The following is a 15,791-nucleotide window of genomic DNA, read 5'->3' as shown; positions in this document are numbered from 1 at the left end:
ACTAGAGGAAGACTAGGGCTTGATGCACCGCTATTCCACATACTTCTGCTTGCATTTTTTGAGGTGATCTGAACACTGAAGAGCCTTTTATCAGTTTTGGTTGGGCCCTGAGTGCGTCTAGGTATGAGCTGCCCTTGAAAATCTGCTCTGAGCTCAGTGATCCTCTGCTTCTGTTGGATGGAATCAAAACCCTTCAACCTAGTATCCACCAACCAGCTGTGTATCTGCAGCAAGTTACTTAATGTTTCTGTGCCTCACCACCCTCTAAAATGAAAGCGTTGGTCTTGCTTGAACTTTGAGGGTACTGACGGCTGTGGGATTCCATATTCAACACTCTTAGCCTGTGACCCTTCCCCAAGATATCTCTTAATGTTATCCTCAGTTTGGGTCAAGTCTGGAACTAAAAACTCTGAGAAATGGTAGGAAAAGCTACAATGGCCATTTCTCACTTGGATGGAGAAACCAAGGAAGACATAATAGCTGTGTCTGCCTCAAAACAAACAAACAAACAAACAAAACACCAGGAGATTTCCTTTAAGTAAAACCCCTCTTAGGAAAGAACAGTAGGAGACCAGGACAGATACAGGAGTTATTAAGAGGGTTCTTCTCGGGCGCCTGGGTGGCTCAGATGGTTAAGTGTCTGCCTTCGGCTCAGGTCATGATTCCAGGGTCCTGGGATCAAGTGCCGCATCGGGCTCCCTGCTCCGTGGGAAGCCTGCTTCTCCCTCTGCCTCTCTCTCTCTATCTCTCATGAATAAATAATTAAAATCTTAAAAAAAAAAAAAAAAGAGGGTTCTTCTCTACCAGTGTTTTCTCTTTGGCAGTCAGTGTCTCATTCTGATGGTTCCAGAAGACATCCATGGGTTGATGTTCAAGGGGAGAAAAGGATGGCAGCCATGTTGGTGGGCAAGTAAGTCTGAGGGGTTACAGATACAGAAATTCAACATAATATATGAACACTCCTATCCATAAATACTTCCTTTCTCTCATTCTCTCCTTGTTTCTCTTACTGAAAAAACTAAGGTTTTAAGTGGCCTTTGAAGGTACAATCCCAGCCTCTTCTTGAACTGTAAAAAGACCTAAATATTTTTATCTAATTTAACACCTCAGAATAAGAAACAGGGGTATTCTTCACCCCTACCCAGAGCAAAGCTCTCTGCCTCTCTAACAATGTGTCTCAAACCTCAATGCATCAGAATTATGTGGGTGCTTTGAAAAATACAGATTCCTAGGACCCACCATAAATGGATTCAGAATGCCCTGGAGTGGGGCCAGGGGATCTGCATTTTTGACAAGCTCCCACAGCTGAGCGTTTTACCGATAGCCTGAGAACTTTGGCTCTATGACCCAATCAGCATCATGCCACTGCTAATAACTGATCTCCTCTAATCTTGCTGGGCACCATTTGCACCAAAAAGGCCCTAGTAAGTATGCCATTTTAGAGGACAGTAAGCACGTCAGGTGCTAATTATGGCCAGTGACACCATAAAATAAAAGTGCATTACTGAATGCTTTCAATTTCTTATAATGATGGTAAGGTGGCATGTCATGGGGCCTTTTTAGCCCTAGACATCACTCCAGAGAATTCCAAACAGATATAGACAGGGCCATTAGGACCCGGATCCTTTCCTCTCAGACTGTTTACCGACAGGAATACGATGTCCTGAAGCAACACTTCCCCCAAGTGAAGTGTTGATAAGTCTGGTTATCAGCCAGATATTACTGGCAGTGTGATATGCAGGGCATTTACATTTTCCTGATAGGGCTAGTCATGTGAAAGCTGACAGAGAAGGAAAAGGAGCAGTGCTGTGGTGCAATCTCAACAGACAGCTGTCCCCTGGCTTCTCGATAAATAGGATGACTCGCATTGCTGAGCGGTGTAGTCACCGCCAAAGGAATGGCCATCTCACATTTCTTCCTGATTCACATATTCAGTGGGGTTACTTGTCAGCCCCTCCCTCGGCTGCTTCCCAGACACTGAGTCTGGAATGAAAATTCACCTGCCTCTGAGTTGGCCGCTGGTGGGGGCAGGGGTGTTACTTGGGTTCCCAGGTTGGGAGATTACCTCACCCGGCCCTAGCTATATAAGCCGACCTGTGTGGAGGGCTCCGCAGGGCTGACTTGAGGCACTCATTCCACAGGAGAAAACACACAGACAACCAACCTCAGGCCGACATGATGGTGATGAAGGTGGAAGAGTTGGTACGTAAGACCCGTTACTGTTTTGCCGGGAAAACCGGTTTAGTCTTGATTTTTATTTGAACACTGAAATGTCCTTCTTCAGGCATAATGCGCAGGTACTCTGATGTCGTATATGGAACATGGTTGGCTTAAGTGATGAAATAGGTGAAATTGGAAAAATGAAGCTGGCCGTGATGAATTTTCTCTGTATTTCCTATTTATTATCTTCTCCTTTGGTTTTCTTACTAAAGCGTGGATTCCCATGTAGTTATGAGGATGCCTTAGGGAAGAAGTTCTATGGCAAGAATAGATGTCTGGAAACTTTTATGATTCAAGGTCAAGAGTCATCGAAAGTACCTGAAATGGAAGAATTTTAAATAATCATGGAGGGGTTGCAGTTTTCCTAGGCGAAATGTGATTAGGTGGATTAAAAGTACATTTAAACATATCAACCTGACCTCAGCCTTGCTTAACCAAGAGAGGAGGACCGTGGTCTGATGGTAATCCTGGAATATTGCAGCAGCCCATCCCAGCCTGGGATCTGAGAGCACAGTGCACAGAGGTGGCTGTCATCAGGCAGGGAGGACCGGGGCTCCCCTGCAGCATCCTCTCTGGAGAATGATCCCAGGACAGGCCCTGCTACTACCGACCCTACAATTTTCTTTCCTCCCAGGTCACAGGGAAGAAGAATGGCAGTGGGGCGACTGGGGAGTTCCTACCTGAGGATTTCAGAGATGGGCAGTATGAAGCTGCTGTTACGTTAGAGAAGCAAGAGGACCTGAAGACACTTCCAGCCCACTCGCTGAGCCTGAGGGAGGAACAGTGGAAAATTGAGAAAGAGCGAGAGGCGGAGGTAAGGGCCTTCCATGGAATCCACTAGTGGGAAGTCGGGAATGGGGTAGGAGAAAGGGGTGCCAGGCAGGAAGGAGAAAAGAGAGAAACAAAATAAATGCAACCATTCCAAAGGTGTTTCTTTGCCAAATTCAAACCCATAAAGAGGCAACTTCTATAAGACAGGTTGTAGGAACTAATTCTTCAGCAAGACTATGACCTCTGGATTCTGAATCAATGACTGAATGTTCTATGACCATGTTCTGATTTAAAGACTTGGAAAGAGAAACATGACCAGTGAATTTCTGATGTCATACACCGTCTAGTTAGTCCAAAACAAGAGAGACCTCTTTTTCTCAATAACATGGCTTTGGCTGTGTTCACTATCTGCGTTGACAAATTCCATGGTGCCATGTGAATTTTCATTCCTTACTAATCGCAGATAAAACATGCATTAGCTAGTAGTAGTCCCAGGAAAGTCTACTTCATGAGCCCTGCTTTGTAGGCTGCCGGAAAGAGACTGGCATTGATATTTCAGAGCTTAACGCTTATTGTTGGATTCTTTTGAGTTAAATAAAAAATTCGACAGAAATCCAGGATTTGTTTATGGAAATGATTACATGATCATCACTTACAGACTACATCCTATCTCCAATGAGTCAAAAGCTGATGCTACAAGCAGGAGAAGTGAAGATGAAGGCAATTAGCTAAAAAAGTAGACCCCCAAATACTTGAATAAGAAGTCACTAAGTCAAAGTCGAAGATGAGTTTTAAAGGGTTTTTTTTTTTCCACTTTTTTGCTCCACCTGTTCACATACTTATCTCAGACCTTGCAGATTTTGTTTAGACACAACCAGAATGCCTGTCACCATATTTTGAAATACGGAATTTTTTTTTAGCTCAAGAAGAAAAAACTAGAACAAAGATCAAAGCTTGAAAATTTAGAAGACCTTGAAGTCATCATTCAACTGAAGAAAAGGAAAAAATACAGGAAGACTAAAGTTCCAGCTGTAAAGGAACCTGAACCTGAAATCATTGTAAGGACTGTTTGCTTTGGTAGTATTACATGTCTGGTATTATGCTGCCGGGGAATAAATACCTGCGGAGGGTTTGATCGGATGTCGGAAAGCTCACGGTAGCTCTCACGCTGTTCTTCTGGCTTTAGATAGAACCTGTGGATGTGCCTAGGTTCCTGAAGGCTGCCCTGGAGAATAAACTGCCAGTAGTAGAAAAATTCTTGTCAGACAAGAACAATCCAGATGTCTGTGATGAGGTAAGTCTTCTACAAAGCACTGCAAAATCCAGCTCATTAATTCTGTGTTTCTTATGCTTAACTTCAGCCTTGCTAACATGGTGCCAAAAATCAATCCACCTGAAACAGTCTCTCCAGCTGTTGTCCCAGATGCCACTAGAGTATTAGGATAGTGCAGTGGTCCAGAAAAAAGAGGCTGGATTCGTGCCGTGGATTGCATCATTTTCTGCATTCTCATACCCTTCTGGCTGATTTTTCAGTTTGTCTTTAACTTTTTATATTCTTGGGATAGATTTTTAATAAGTCAGGACCAACAAGTCCCTTTTAGAGAGATACATAATGGCGTCATCCCTTTTTTTTTTTTTTTTAAAGATTTTATTTATTTGAGACAGACAGAGTGAGAGTAAGCACAAGCAGGGGGAGGGGCTGAGCAGGGAATCCGACGTGGGGCTCGATCGATCCCAGGACCCCGGGATCATGACCTGAGCTGAAGGGAGACGCTTAACTGACTGAGCCACCCAGGCGCCTCAAGAGCATCATCCTTGATTGGCCTAAACACATCAGCACTACACAGGGACTCTGTGGACTTGAGTTCAAGTGATGGGTCTATCACTACTTGGCTATTTGATTTTAGCAGCTAATTTGCATTTTCTAGACCTGTTTCCTTGTCTGTAAATTATTCACTGGAGTGAATAATGCCAACAGCTGTTCTAGGCCAAATAGTCTATTAATCCATTCATAGGAAGCCTTCTTACCAGAAACACTAATCTTTTTTGTATCCATTCCCCCCTGAACTGAATGGAGAATCATTTCTGAAGTTGAACTAAAAATGAGTCCCCCATCCTCTAAAAACGAATTGAATACTTTTGGATATTCAACCTAGCAATAGTTCCAGGTGGGAGAAAACCGTCTGATCTGCATGGCAAATTCTACACAAACCACGAGGACACAAAATTCCAGAAAGGGAAATGTCAGCGTTGAGGTAGTTGTGAACTTGAAGTTCACATCCCTCCATATAGACCTCTGAGCACTTAAGAAATGTACCTGCAGGAAACTCAAACCTCAGTTGCAGGATCACTGTTCTAGTTCTGCAATTTTAGTAAATTTGACATTTCTAATTCAAAAGAAGCACTCGAGTTTCTACCAGTGAGGTCATCGGGGTCCTCAGTTTCATACCTCTTAGAAAGGATTTATGCTCATTTTTATATGCATCGCTATCTCTCTCTCTCTTTTTAAATCTCTCTTCTGACAGTATAAACGGACAGCTCTTCACAGAGCATGCTTAGAAGGACATTTGGCAATTGTGGAGAAGTTAATGGAAGCTGGAGCCCAGATCGAATTCCGTGATATGGTAAATATATTTCTTTGTTTGGGAATGAGCCAAAACAAGTAGACTATATGAGGCTTGAGAAAGCCTACGATGAAAAATGGGGCTGATTGGATTGAAAATTGATCTGAGAGAACTAGGGGAAAGCTCATTTCTCCATACAGAGGGAAGTTAGGAGATGTGGCTAGGTCATGTGGAAAGTATTTTCCATACATACTGAAGAGGAGAGGAGTGTTCCAGGGAAGAGAGGGAAGTGAAAGCCACTGCTCGCAATCCAATATCCTCATCAGAGAGTTGGGTCAGTATCAAGTCAGTAGCATCACTGAGAAGTAATACAGTCAGCCCCTGCCTCTCAGCATCCCTGTCCTTCCATTAAACACGGCAGTCTGCTCGTGGCCCCTTAGCTGCCAGAGATGTGTCAGAATTCTCTAGCTGTGCACCTTATCTGATAGATGCCATCAGTGAGATCAGGGGCTAAACTGCATACGGAATGAACTGCATCCATGGAAAGTAGCTGCTATTCAGACCTCAATAATTCAGCTACTGTGAGTTCTACAAATACCAGCATACAGCGTATTTTATGGACTGAAGATTGAGCTGGGAAAATGCTTTATTTATTTAAATGCAGCTCAATTTGACTTTATAGCAAAGCAGAAGAGGGATATTTAAAAAGTCCAAAGAATTTGAACAAAATTGAACCCTGAAGATAAACACACAAGAAAGCAATTTAAAAAGCCCCAAAGTTTGCATGAAAAGACACTAACATTCATGAGTGTGTGATTCAGAAGGCCAGGAATATGCCAGAGTGGGGAAGAGGGCACCTCCTAAGAGGGCAGTGTGCGGTGACCACGAGTGCACTTGAGGGACAGAGGCTGTGCCAGCCCAAATGACAGCAGAGAACAAGCAAGAGATGAGGAAAAAAACCACAGGGACACAGGAAGAGGTGACAGATCCAGATTAAAATCTCTTGGAAGGGACTACTTTTATTCTGCCAGAATTTTAAAATGCATTTGTCTAGAACTTCTGAGTATATTTGGCAAAAGTGGCTAAAAGTTCCAGGCAGATGTGGGTTTGAATATCTATTCTGATACTTACTAGCTGTGCTTCCCTGGGCAAGAAACTTGACTATTTTGGAGACTTGTTTTTCTCATCTGCCAAACGAGCACGGTCACACCTACCTCATAACATTGCTAGGAGGACCAATCCATCGGAATTGCGAAGTACCTTGTCGGCATGCAGAAATTCTCAATGAATTGTAGTTCTCGGTCATTGTAGTTGTCGTCCGGAGGGGGACAGCCCGCTGCTACCGTGGACGCCCTAGCAAATCTGGTGTTCCTGGGTCTCAGGAACCAAGTACCAACTCCTCTGACCAGTTCTTTACATTAAATCATGTCCTTTTTCCTTCTGGTATAGCTTGAATCCACAGCCCTCCACTGGGCAAGCCGTGGAGGAAACCTGGATGTCTTAAAATTGCTACTGAATAAAGGAGCAAAAATCAGTGCTCGGGATAAGGTATTTATTTCTCCTCTTCTCCCTTCTCCCCTTCTCTCCCCCTTCCCCGCTTTTTCTCCCCCCTCCCCCGCTTCCTCCTCTCCTCCCCCCTCCTCTCCAAAAGCCACCTCACCATTTGGGTCAGCTGGAAGCTCATGCTGTGTGGGGCACCATAGTGGCCACTTGTCCTCTCACACATGCCTTGGGGTCTGGGACAGCCTCTGTCGCCGAGCCCCGCAAATCAGTTGCGTTCTTCAATTTCCCAGTTGCTCAGCACGGCGCTGCACGTGGCTGTGAGGACCGGGCACTACGAGTGTGCGGAGCATCTCATCGCCTGTGAGGCCGACCTCAATGCCAAAGACCGAGTGAGTCCCTGGGCAAAGTCCCACCTCCCGCAGCTCCTGCCCTCATTTATCTGGAATCACTCCCCAAGCCCGGTACTCTTGTGGGACCCACTTCCTGACCTCAGGCCGCGCTTTAGCCTGTGGTCTCTGCTTCTCTAGGAAGGAGATACCCCTCTGCATGATGCCGTGAGGCTGAACCGTTACAAGATGATCAGACTCCTGATTATGTATGGGGCTGACCTCAACATCAAGAATTGTGTAAGTACCTGAAACAAGCAGCCCCCGCTTGCTGGCTTTCTGATGCACAAAAGCATATCTCCTATACTTGAAAATGCTCCCATAGTGGTAGGATTTCCGGGTTGGGGGCGGTCTTGTGATGCTCCAAATGCCCCTGTCCATTCCCTTAGTGACATTGCTAGTCCTTGGCAAGGACTCGGGTCACCTGGTCAGAGATGGGGAGGCATCATGACACAATCACAGTGTCCGGTGATTCTTTTAAGATTTGGGTGTGAAAATACGAGATGGTCAAATCGCTCACCTTCACAAACCTAAGCACAGTCTTCCCTGGCCACCCCTGGCTGAGCAAGGCCTGGGGTTGTCAGGAATAAAGACAGGCACCATTCCCGAAGGGATAAAATTCCACAGCGGTCAATGGGGCTGAGAGCCAATGAACTGAAATTAATCAATATCGAATCCGAGTAATTCTGAGTAGTCCTCCCCTCCTTAGAACAGCAGGACGTGCTACCACTTCCTTCCAGGGCTAGCCATGATTTTGCCTGTATTTTTTGAGATAATTTCTATCCATTCTCCACTTTGGTTTATCTGCATATCCTCAAAATAATTTCCTATATTTAGGCCCTGAAAATGCTCGTATAAGTCCCTTCTACAAGTACGTGTTAATTTAGCTTCATCTGCAAGCCAGGGAAGAGAGCCAACTTTTCCTCATGGTCCCAATTCCCAGACAAACATCATCTAATATAAGCTTTAAAAATATCACTGGGAGGAGTGGATATAAATTCCCAAAGAAATAATTTGAAAGATTTGGTAGAGGATCACTTTACGAAGAAGGAAAAGAAAACCCCAGTCATCTTCTATTGTGAATAATTTCTTCCCCTTACTGTGTTACTATGAGACTGAGAGGAATATTTTACCATAAAAAAACCCCACAAAACTGTCTTGATGATAGGAACAAAGGTTAGAAGCAATAAATAGAGGCTGCTTGAATGGGAAAGCGTTAATAGTCGGATCCCCTCATCCTGCATATTAGGATGGTCTTGTCTAATAATTTAATCAGCAGAAAAAGAGTAGATTTAATGAAATCTCCAAAACTGCAGAAAATATGACAATTGCTTTCAGGCAGTGAGATACTGCCAGCAGAGAGAAATAGCATACAGATTTGGGGAGACTGTGTAAGTAGCCAGAAAATCAGGAGATAAATTTTAATAGAGAGGAGCTGAAGGAATTCATGGAAGAATAGCCCAAAATATACCAATGGGGCTCATGGCTTTGAATTATCAGTTAGACCCCAGCATAAGGGTCCTGGGACTATTAATGTCATTGATCCAATGGCTGGATAGTCCCCAACAGACCACTAAGCCATTGGACACCATCTTGAAGGGAACTGTAAACAACGCAACAGTACATTATTCTGTTGTTGTCTCAAGCTCTGTCATCATGTGTACCAATGAGTGTTTCTCAAGGAACACACTATAGAGGTAGGAAGTTCCAAAATGGTTACAGGGCCACTAATTCAAATAAGCACAGAGGCCAGGCAGATCACCTAAATTACGTACATGGTGGCTGCAGGGCTCTGTGTGCGTAGCTTCTAGAGGTGGTGGCTCTTCCCCACCCCAAACCATTGTTGCTCTGGGAAGCCACAGGTGTCCTGCCGGCCAACTCTTCTGATTTTTTCAGAGCGTTCACAAATTCACTTGGGAAATCTCCTAATTTCCAACTGTTGCCAATTAACTCCAACTTTTAAAAAATCTAACCTCTGTTTGGGCCCAAACCAAACAGGTCTCTAGGCTGATTTGCATCTCAAAGCTGCCAGGTTGCAGTCTCTGAGTTAAAGAGACTTCCAAATGAATAGGGGTGGAAAAATGTAAGACTGTCCATATTTAAAGACAAGAATTGAGAGGTGACATGGTATTCATTTTTGTAAATGTCTTGAGACCTATGCATAAGGGGAAAAGCATTTTGGTCTCAAAAATTATTTACACATCGTTGATGTCCCCTCCAAGAAAAATGAAATTTCCCAGGAGATCCCAGTGTGAAAACTCCACCCCTCGGAGCAGTAATAGTTCTGCACAGCACCTGAGGACTTCAGCCAAGGTGTCCATGCAGCTCGTTTACCAACAGGCTTTATCAATCAGGAGTCATTTTCCAAACTGATAGGAACTGGTTCTTGACCACTCTCTCCCCATGCCTCTTCTGCAGGATACCAGAGATGTAGAGAGGCATTTTTTGAATTTCAAAATGACTTGGAATGCTCTTGCCATTTACTGTCTAGGGACTAGGGATTTTTTTTTTTTTTTTTTTTACCAATACCTGGGACAGTCCCACAGGGCGGGGAACAAACAGAAACATTGCTAATCTGAAATGCCAAAAGCATTCCTATGAGAAACACTGAGGGGCTGATTTGAATATAAACTGCAAATCACTCATAGTGGAAAGCCTAAAACAGTTCAATAACATACACCTATCCATTACCTCATTAAACACACACACACACGCACGCACGCAAGATGTGTAGAATTTATAGATGCCTCCCATCTGGAAGTCAAATTTCCTCATGTATTTTGATTAGGCTGGGAAGACCCCAGTGGATCTGGTGCTGCACTGGCAGAATGGAACCAAGGCAATATTCGACAGCCTCAAGGAGAACTCCTACAAAACCTCTCGCATAGCCTCCTTCTAAAGGAAATGATACCACTCGCATCCCGTTGTTCTTCACCAGCATTTTGAAGGCACGGCCCCAGAGAAGAGCAACCAGTCCTAACATCCAGCTCCTATCCACCTGTTGTAAAGCTGCACCTAATGAAGTTTTGAGAAAGCACAGGGATATAGGTATGGGAATCTCCCTTAGTGAAACTCACTCTATTTATTTTTATTTATTCCTGTTTATTTATTTATTTATTTACTTCGATGCCACTGGTATTCAGATCCTTCGTGGTGACCCATTTGGTGAGCAAAGCTTAATTTGTATATAACACTTCAGAGCCTTCCTGTAGATTTGTCCTCAGACCACGTTAACCAGCAATGCTGTTGGTGCCTGCTCATGGGCACCTCATTGGTGGAAGATATTTCAAGGTGTTTTTAAAGGACAAGGGTGATGATTACAGCCCCCTTTTCTCCTGAATTTTTAATACTGACGTTTGGGCCAGTGGGAGGCGTGTAGCGACAGGAGAGGAGACTGTGGAATGAAGGCTTCTGTGAGAAGGACAGTAAAGCCAAGCCGTTGGATGCCTGGGCCTGGTATTTCTTACCAAGTCACACGTTGTACCGAGGTGAAGAGAATGTCTTGAGTGTAAGCGGTGTGTCGTGGCAGGTGCGGGCCGCTGGGCCATGCAGAAGTGAATTTGCTGGAAAAAAAAAGATGAAAGTGACTGCAAAGTGTAAATGTGTAAATGTATATTATGTTGTATGTCTATTTTATATTCATAATAAAAGCAAAATTCTAAACCTCTTTCTAAGTGCTTCTATAAGTATGGTGGGAAAGAACCATGTGAATAAGGCCATTTGGATGGGGTTTTTTGTCTTCCGAGTTTTTGGGATTAGAAATGTCCTGTAAAATAGTACCTCTCAGTATTGACCATATTTGCAGACCACCTGAGGATCTTGCTAAAATGCAGATTCTGATCCCTCCCGTTGCGGGGGTGGGGGGCGGGCTGGGACTCTGCATTTCTGACAAGCTTCCGGGTGATGCAGAGGTGGTGGTTGGTACACCACAAACACACATTGAGCAGCAAGGCTGGGCAAAACCATCATCAGAATAGTTCAAGTTCCTCGGGCCCCAGTGGTGGGGAGAAAGAGACCCCTGGTGGGCAGAATGATTACTGCAAGTTAAACAAGTGCTCTTTGGGACATTCCCATCAGGGCTCATCTGAGGTTTAAGGATTATTGTGGACACTGGCTGTCGGTGTCAAAGGCTGCCCACGAGAAAACACACCTGGTCAATGATTTCTGACCTCCAAGGGGAGCCATTTTGTTGCCAGGTGCTGGACCAGGTGCTAAGCTAAGACCTGTGATGAGAAAACCAGATTGTCCCTGCCCGGCTTTCCTGGAACAGATGAATATTAAAGAAATAATCCCAGAAATAAATATATAGTAACGATCTGTGGTAAGTCTAATGAAGTAAAAAAGCAGAGTGCTGTGAGAGTCTCAGATGCAAAGGCACACCATTTGATGGGGAGGGGCGGGGTGGGGAAACTCTGTACAAAGACTTCACTGGGGTGGTGACTTTTTGGGGGGGAGTCTGAAGGGTGAGCTGGAGCTATTCAAGCACAGCGTTCCAGATGGCAGAGAGGCCACCGGAAAGGGCAAGGTCATGGGAAGTCTGGCACTTTAGGAAATGTATGAAGGCCAATGTGAAACACTAGCACTGGGGTCTCCCACCCCCAAAACTCACCCCAGATGGAAGAACACACGCGGCCCCTTCGCTGTGCCTCCAACACTGACAGCATGTGCAGGCCTGGTCCATGAGCAGGTGTTCCGGTCAGTTGCTCATGGACACGTACGTTGGCAGGATGGTTTGAAATATTTTTGAGCCTTTTTTATCCAGTCTCCTAACCTCCTAAGGGCATCAGGAGCTTCAGTCCCTCCATTGTCTCCCTCCCGCTAGGGTCCTGGCTCTAACCCATCTCGTCCTTAAGGCTCAAGGTCCTCCCCTTTCTTCCTCTTAAAGCACCCACAACACCAGTCACATTTCTCTTGCTGGTACTGGTGTCTCCCACAGCATAACGTGGTGGGTTATTATGTGACCAAGTTCTCTCTTTATGATGCCTTCCTCAAATCCCCCTACCCGCAACAGCTGGGAGGGCAGAGAAGAGAGTAAGGGATTAAACCACTTTCGAGTCACCACATAAGGAGATTTCCACTAGCACGGAAGTGGAGGGCGTGAGAGACAACACGGGGTAAGTCCCATTCTAACAAGGCCAACTCGGTCACCTCTGCTAATGGAGAAAATAAACACTTCAGGCCAAGCTTTCACCTGTCTCACAGGTGGTCAACTTTTAAGCTCGTTGTCTTGCCACCTGAGCCAGCTCTTTGCCCACAATCTGTCTCTCGTCTTGTCTCTTCCTCAGTGAAGAGAATGTCCCATTGACCAACAGACGCCTGGTAGTTGTTCTTGCTTCTCTTTTCCTCCCTCCTTTCTTCCAATCAACCTCCAAGTCTTCTTACCAAGATCCTCCCTAAGTAGCTCTGCAGTCTGTCCACTTCTCCCACCCCAGGGGCCACCACCCTAGCTCAGATGGCCACGGCATCCCCCCGATTACTGAAATGGCCCTTGCCAGGCTCCCAGCCTCTGGCTCTCTTCCCACCAGTCTGTTAAGTCGCAGCCAGAGTGATTTTTCTAAAATGCAAATCTGGTCAAGTCCTTCCCCTCTTTAAAATTCTTCAGTGGCTTCCCATTTCCCTCAGGATGAAAACTCAACATTTTTCAAAAATCCTTGAAATCTGACTGCCTTTAACTCTCTATTCTCATCAATTAATTTCTCATCACTTTCCTCACTAAACTCTGAATTTCAACTCTGTGGACTTTTCAGTTCCTTAGAAAATCCAGGCACTCGGTTTTCTGTTTTCCTGTACTGTGTCAGCTCCCTGGAAAGCTCTTCCTCCCACTCCAAAGCCCTGCACAATTTCTCCTTCCTCCCCTTTGGGTTAGCTGCCTTTCTCCCATGAAGCCATCCTTAACCCTTACTTATACTTAGTCCCCCCCACCCCCCGAAGTGTGTTCCGGTTGTACTTTTAGTCCAATGGTGTCATACCTCTACAATATTGCCTTTACCCAACAAGGGGAAAAAAATCTCTCTCTCCCTTTGAGCGAGTAATACCTACTCACCAAGTATTAAGCCAATCACAGGCATGAATAAGGAAGGAAGCAACATTCCCAATAATCGTTTCATGGTACTGATTATTTCTGTGCACATTACATATAGGCACTATACATTTAATTAACTTTGTTTTCAATTGAACAACTTATTCTAGACATCTTTATAAATGGCATTCTTATGTTTCAATTTATAATGGAACATTTAGTCCCATTATTGGGCATTTGGGTTGTTTCCATTTTCCCATTATTTTAGACATTGTTGCAATGAATATCCTTATCCACTACCCTTTATACCCAACCAGCTATTTCTGAAGAAACACATTCACAGAAGACTCTCTAAGGTTAGTATCAAATTATACCTCTTCCATTATGTTATTGTCTGTCCCCCAAATCATGAGAATTCTCATTTTTAAAATCTTTTATCTTCCAACCTGATCAGCAAAAGATACATTTTTGGTGGATTTTCCCCAATTACTAAAAAAGTTCAGCATCTTCATGTTTACTGAGCATTCTTCTGGATCAATCTTCGTTGCCCAATTTTCCATTATGTCAGGTGCCTTGGAAGCAGCACCTGAAATGAGGGTTCTTGTGTTAGTGATTTATTGTGCGAGCTCTGTAAGGCAACGAGGGAAACAGGACAGGGCAGGAGAAGAAACAGGCAAAGATGTGCTTTCAGGAGAAGCCTCTCCTCAGCCTTATCCCAGCTCAGGAGTATAAATCATGCCATGGAGGCCAGATGGCCAGGTGATAATGCCCTGCATCAGGCACTGGCCACGGGCCGAACTCAAGGCGGTGTGTGCATGTGTGTGTGTGTGTGTGTGTGTGTGTGTGTGTGTAAAACTTCCCAGGCATCTTTGGGTAGGGTGACTTCCATCAGCACGGGCAATGCTCTGGGGAGAGTGAAACCATTAGTGCCCAAATCTGAAGCAGCTGGAGGAAGGGTACACCAGGGTGGTCAAAGGGATCTGGTGGACACTAACAGCATTTATCAAATTGCATGTTTTGTTTTGTTTTTTAGAAGGGGAGGGCAAAGTGAGGAGATAAAGAACCCCAAGCAGGCTCCATGCCCAGTGCAGAGCCTGATGCAGGGCTCGAGCCCACCACCTTGAGATCATGACCTGAGCTGAAATCAAGAGTGGAACGCCCAACTAAGCACCCAAGCGCCCCTCAAATTGCATGTTTTTAAAAAACAATTTCTTTTTAAGCTTTTACTAAGGATGCTAAACTCCTCTGCTCTATAAGATGCATTACAAATGTACTTTCCTAGTTGTACTTTTCTAACAGAACATTATTTTTAAAGAGGCAAATTAGGGCGCCTGGGTGGCTCAGTTGGCTAAGCGACTGCCTTCGGCTCAGGTCATGATCCCAGGGTCCTGGGATTGAGTCCCGCATCGGGCTCCCTGCTCTGCGGGGAGCCTGCTTCTCCCTCTCCCACTCCCCCTGCTTGTGTTCCCTCTCTCGCTGTGTCTCTCCCTGTCAAATAAATAAATAAAATCTTAAAAAAAAAAAAATAAAGAGGCAAATTAATCAAGTTTTCATGTTTTCTGGCTTTGATGACCACTTAGGTTTGTTCCAACCCAGGGTTATTTTAGACAAAAAATTTACCTACCCTTTCTCTAGTATTTTACAAACTTTAAAAAAAAATTAATTCTTTAATCCACTTGAATTTAGTGTGCTGTACATTGGGTAGAAGATAAAGATTAGACTTACTTTTTTTTCCCTAAATGATAGAACAATAGCTGGTACTTAGTAGGTACCTTCTGTCGGACTGGTCCTCCTTTGAGCATTCTACAAATATGAATCTACTTAACCCTGGCAATAGTGCCATTGGTAGGGAGAAGAGATGAAGAAAGTGAGGCACAGAGAGATTATCTGATTTGTGCAAGGTCACAGGTACTGAGTACCAGCAAGTTCAGATTTTAACACGCAGAGTCTTTAGTCTTCACGCTTACTTGGTTTGCTGTACTGCTTTTCCCGCATAGGTAAGCAGTTATGCCAACACCATTGAATTGAGAAACCCACCATTTCTTCTTGTAATTGAAGTCATTCTGGACTCCCAACTCTTTCGTCTGTATGAATTTCTGCACCAGTTACATTTAGTTACTAGAGTCCTGTTGTACTCGAGAATATTGGGTGTACAAGTCGCTCCCATTTTTTTTTTTTTAAAGATTGTATTTATTTATTTGAGAGAGCAGAAGGAGAGAGAGGGCATGAGCAGCAGGGAAGGGGAGAGGGAGAAGCAAACTCCCCGCTGAACAGGGAGCCCTGACGAAGGCTCGATCCCAGAACCCTGAGATCACAATCTGTGCCGAA

The 15,791-nt window shown here is 44.5% G+C and overlaps 1 protein-coding gene across 1 annotated transcript; it reads left to right on the top strand.

Moving 5' to 3' along the window:
- Window positions 1-2,113: 2,113 nt before the first annotated feature.
- Window positions 2,114-10,343, top strand: ANKRD1 (ankyrin repeat domain 1). Its single transcript, XM_021700144.1, has 9 exons — window positions 2,114-2,202; window positions 2,855-3,034; window positions 3,912-4,049; window positions 4,178-4,285; window positions 5,517-5,615; window positions 7,005-7,103; window positions 7,349-7,447; window positions 7,586-7,684; window positions 10,233-10,343. The coding sequence occupies exons 1-9, from the start codon at window positions 2,176-2,178 to the stop codon at window positions 10,341-10,343; spliced, it is 960 nt and encodes a 319-aa protein (XP_021555819.1). The 5' UTR covers window positions 2,114-2,175.
- The last annotated feature ends 5,448 nt before the right edge of the window (window positions 10,344-15,791 follow it).

Source organism: Neomonachus schauinslandi, chromosome 6 (assembly GCF_002201575.2).
Source record: "Neomonachus schauinslandi chromosome 6, ASM220157v2, whole genome shotgun sequence".
Lineage (NCBI taxonomy): Eukaryota > Metazoa > Chordata > Mammalia > Carnivora > Phocidae > Neomonachus > Neomonachus schauinslandi.
This window is presented reverse-complemented; position numbering and strand designations above follow the sequence as displayed.

What these genes read in the sequence shown, in the direction of transcription:
- ANKRD1 (XM_021700144.1), top strand. Translation starts at nt 2,176, where the DNA reads ATGATGGTGATGAAGGTGGAAGAGTTG. An exon ending in TGATGAAGGTGGAAGAGTTG is followed by an intron (nt 2,203 to 2,854) that starts GTACGTAAGACC and finishes CTTTCCTCCCAG; the next exon opens with GTCACAGGGAAGAAGAATGG. An exon ending in AAATCAGTGCTCGGGATAAG is followed by an intron (nt 7,104 to 7,348) that starts GTATTTATTTCT and finishes TCAATTTCCCAG; the next exon opens with TTGCTCAGCACGGCGCTGCA.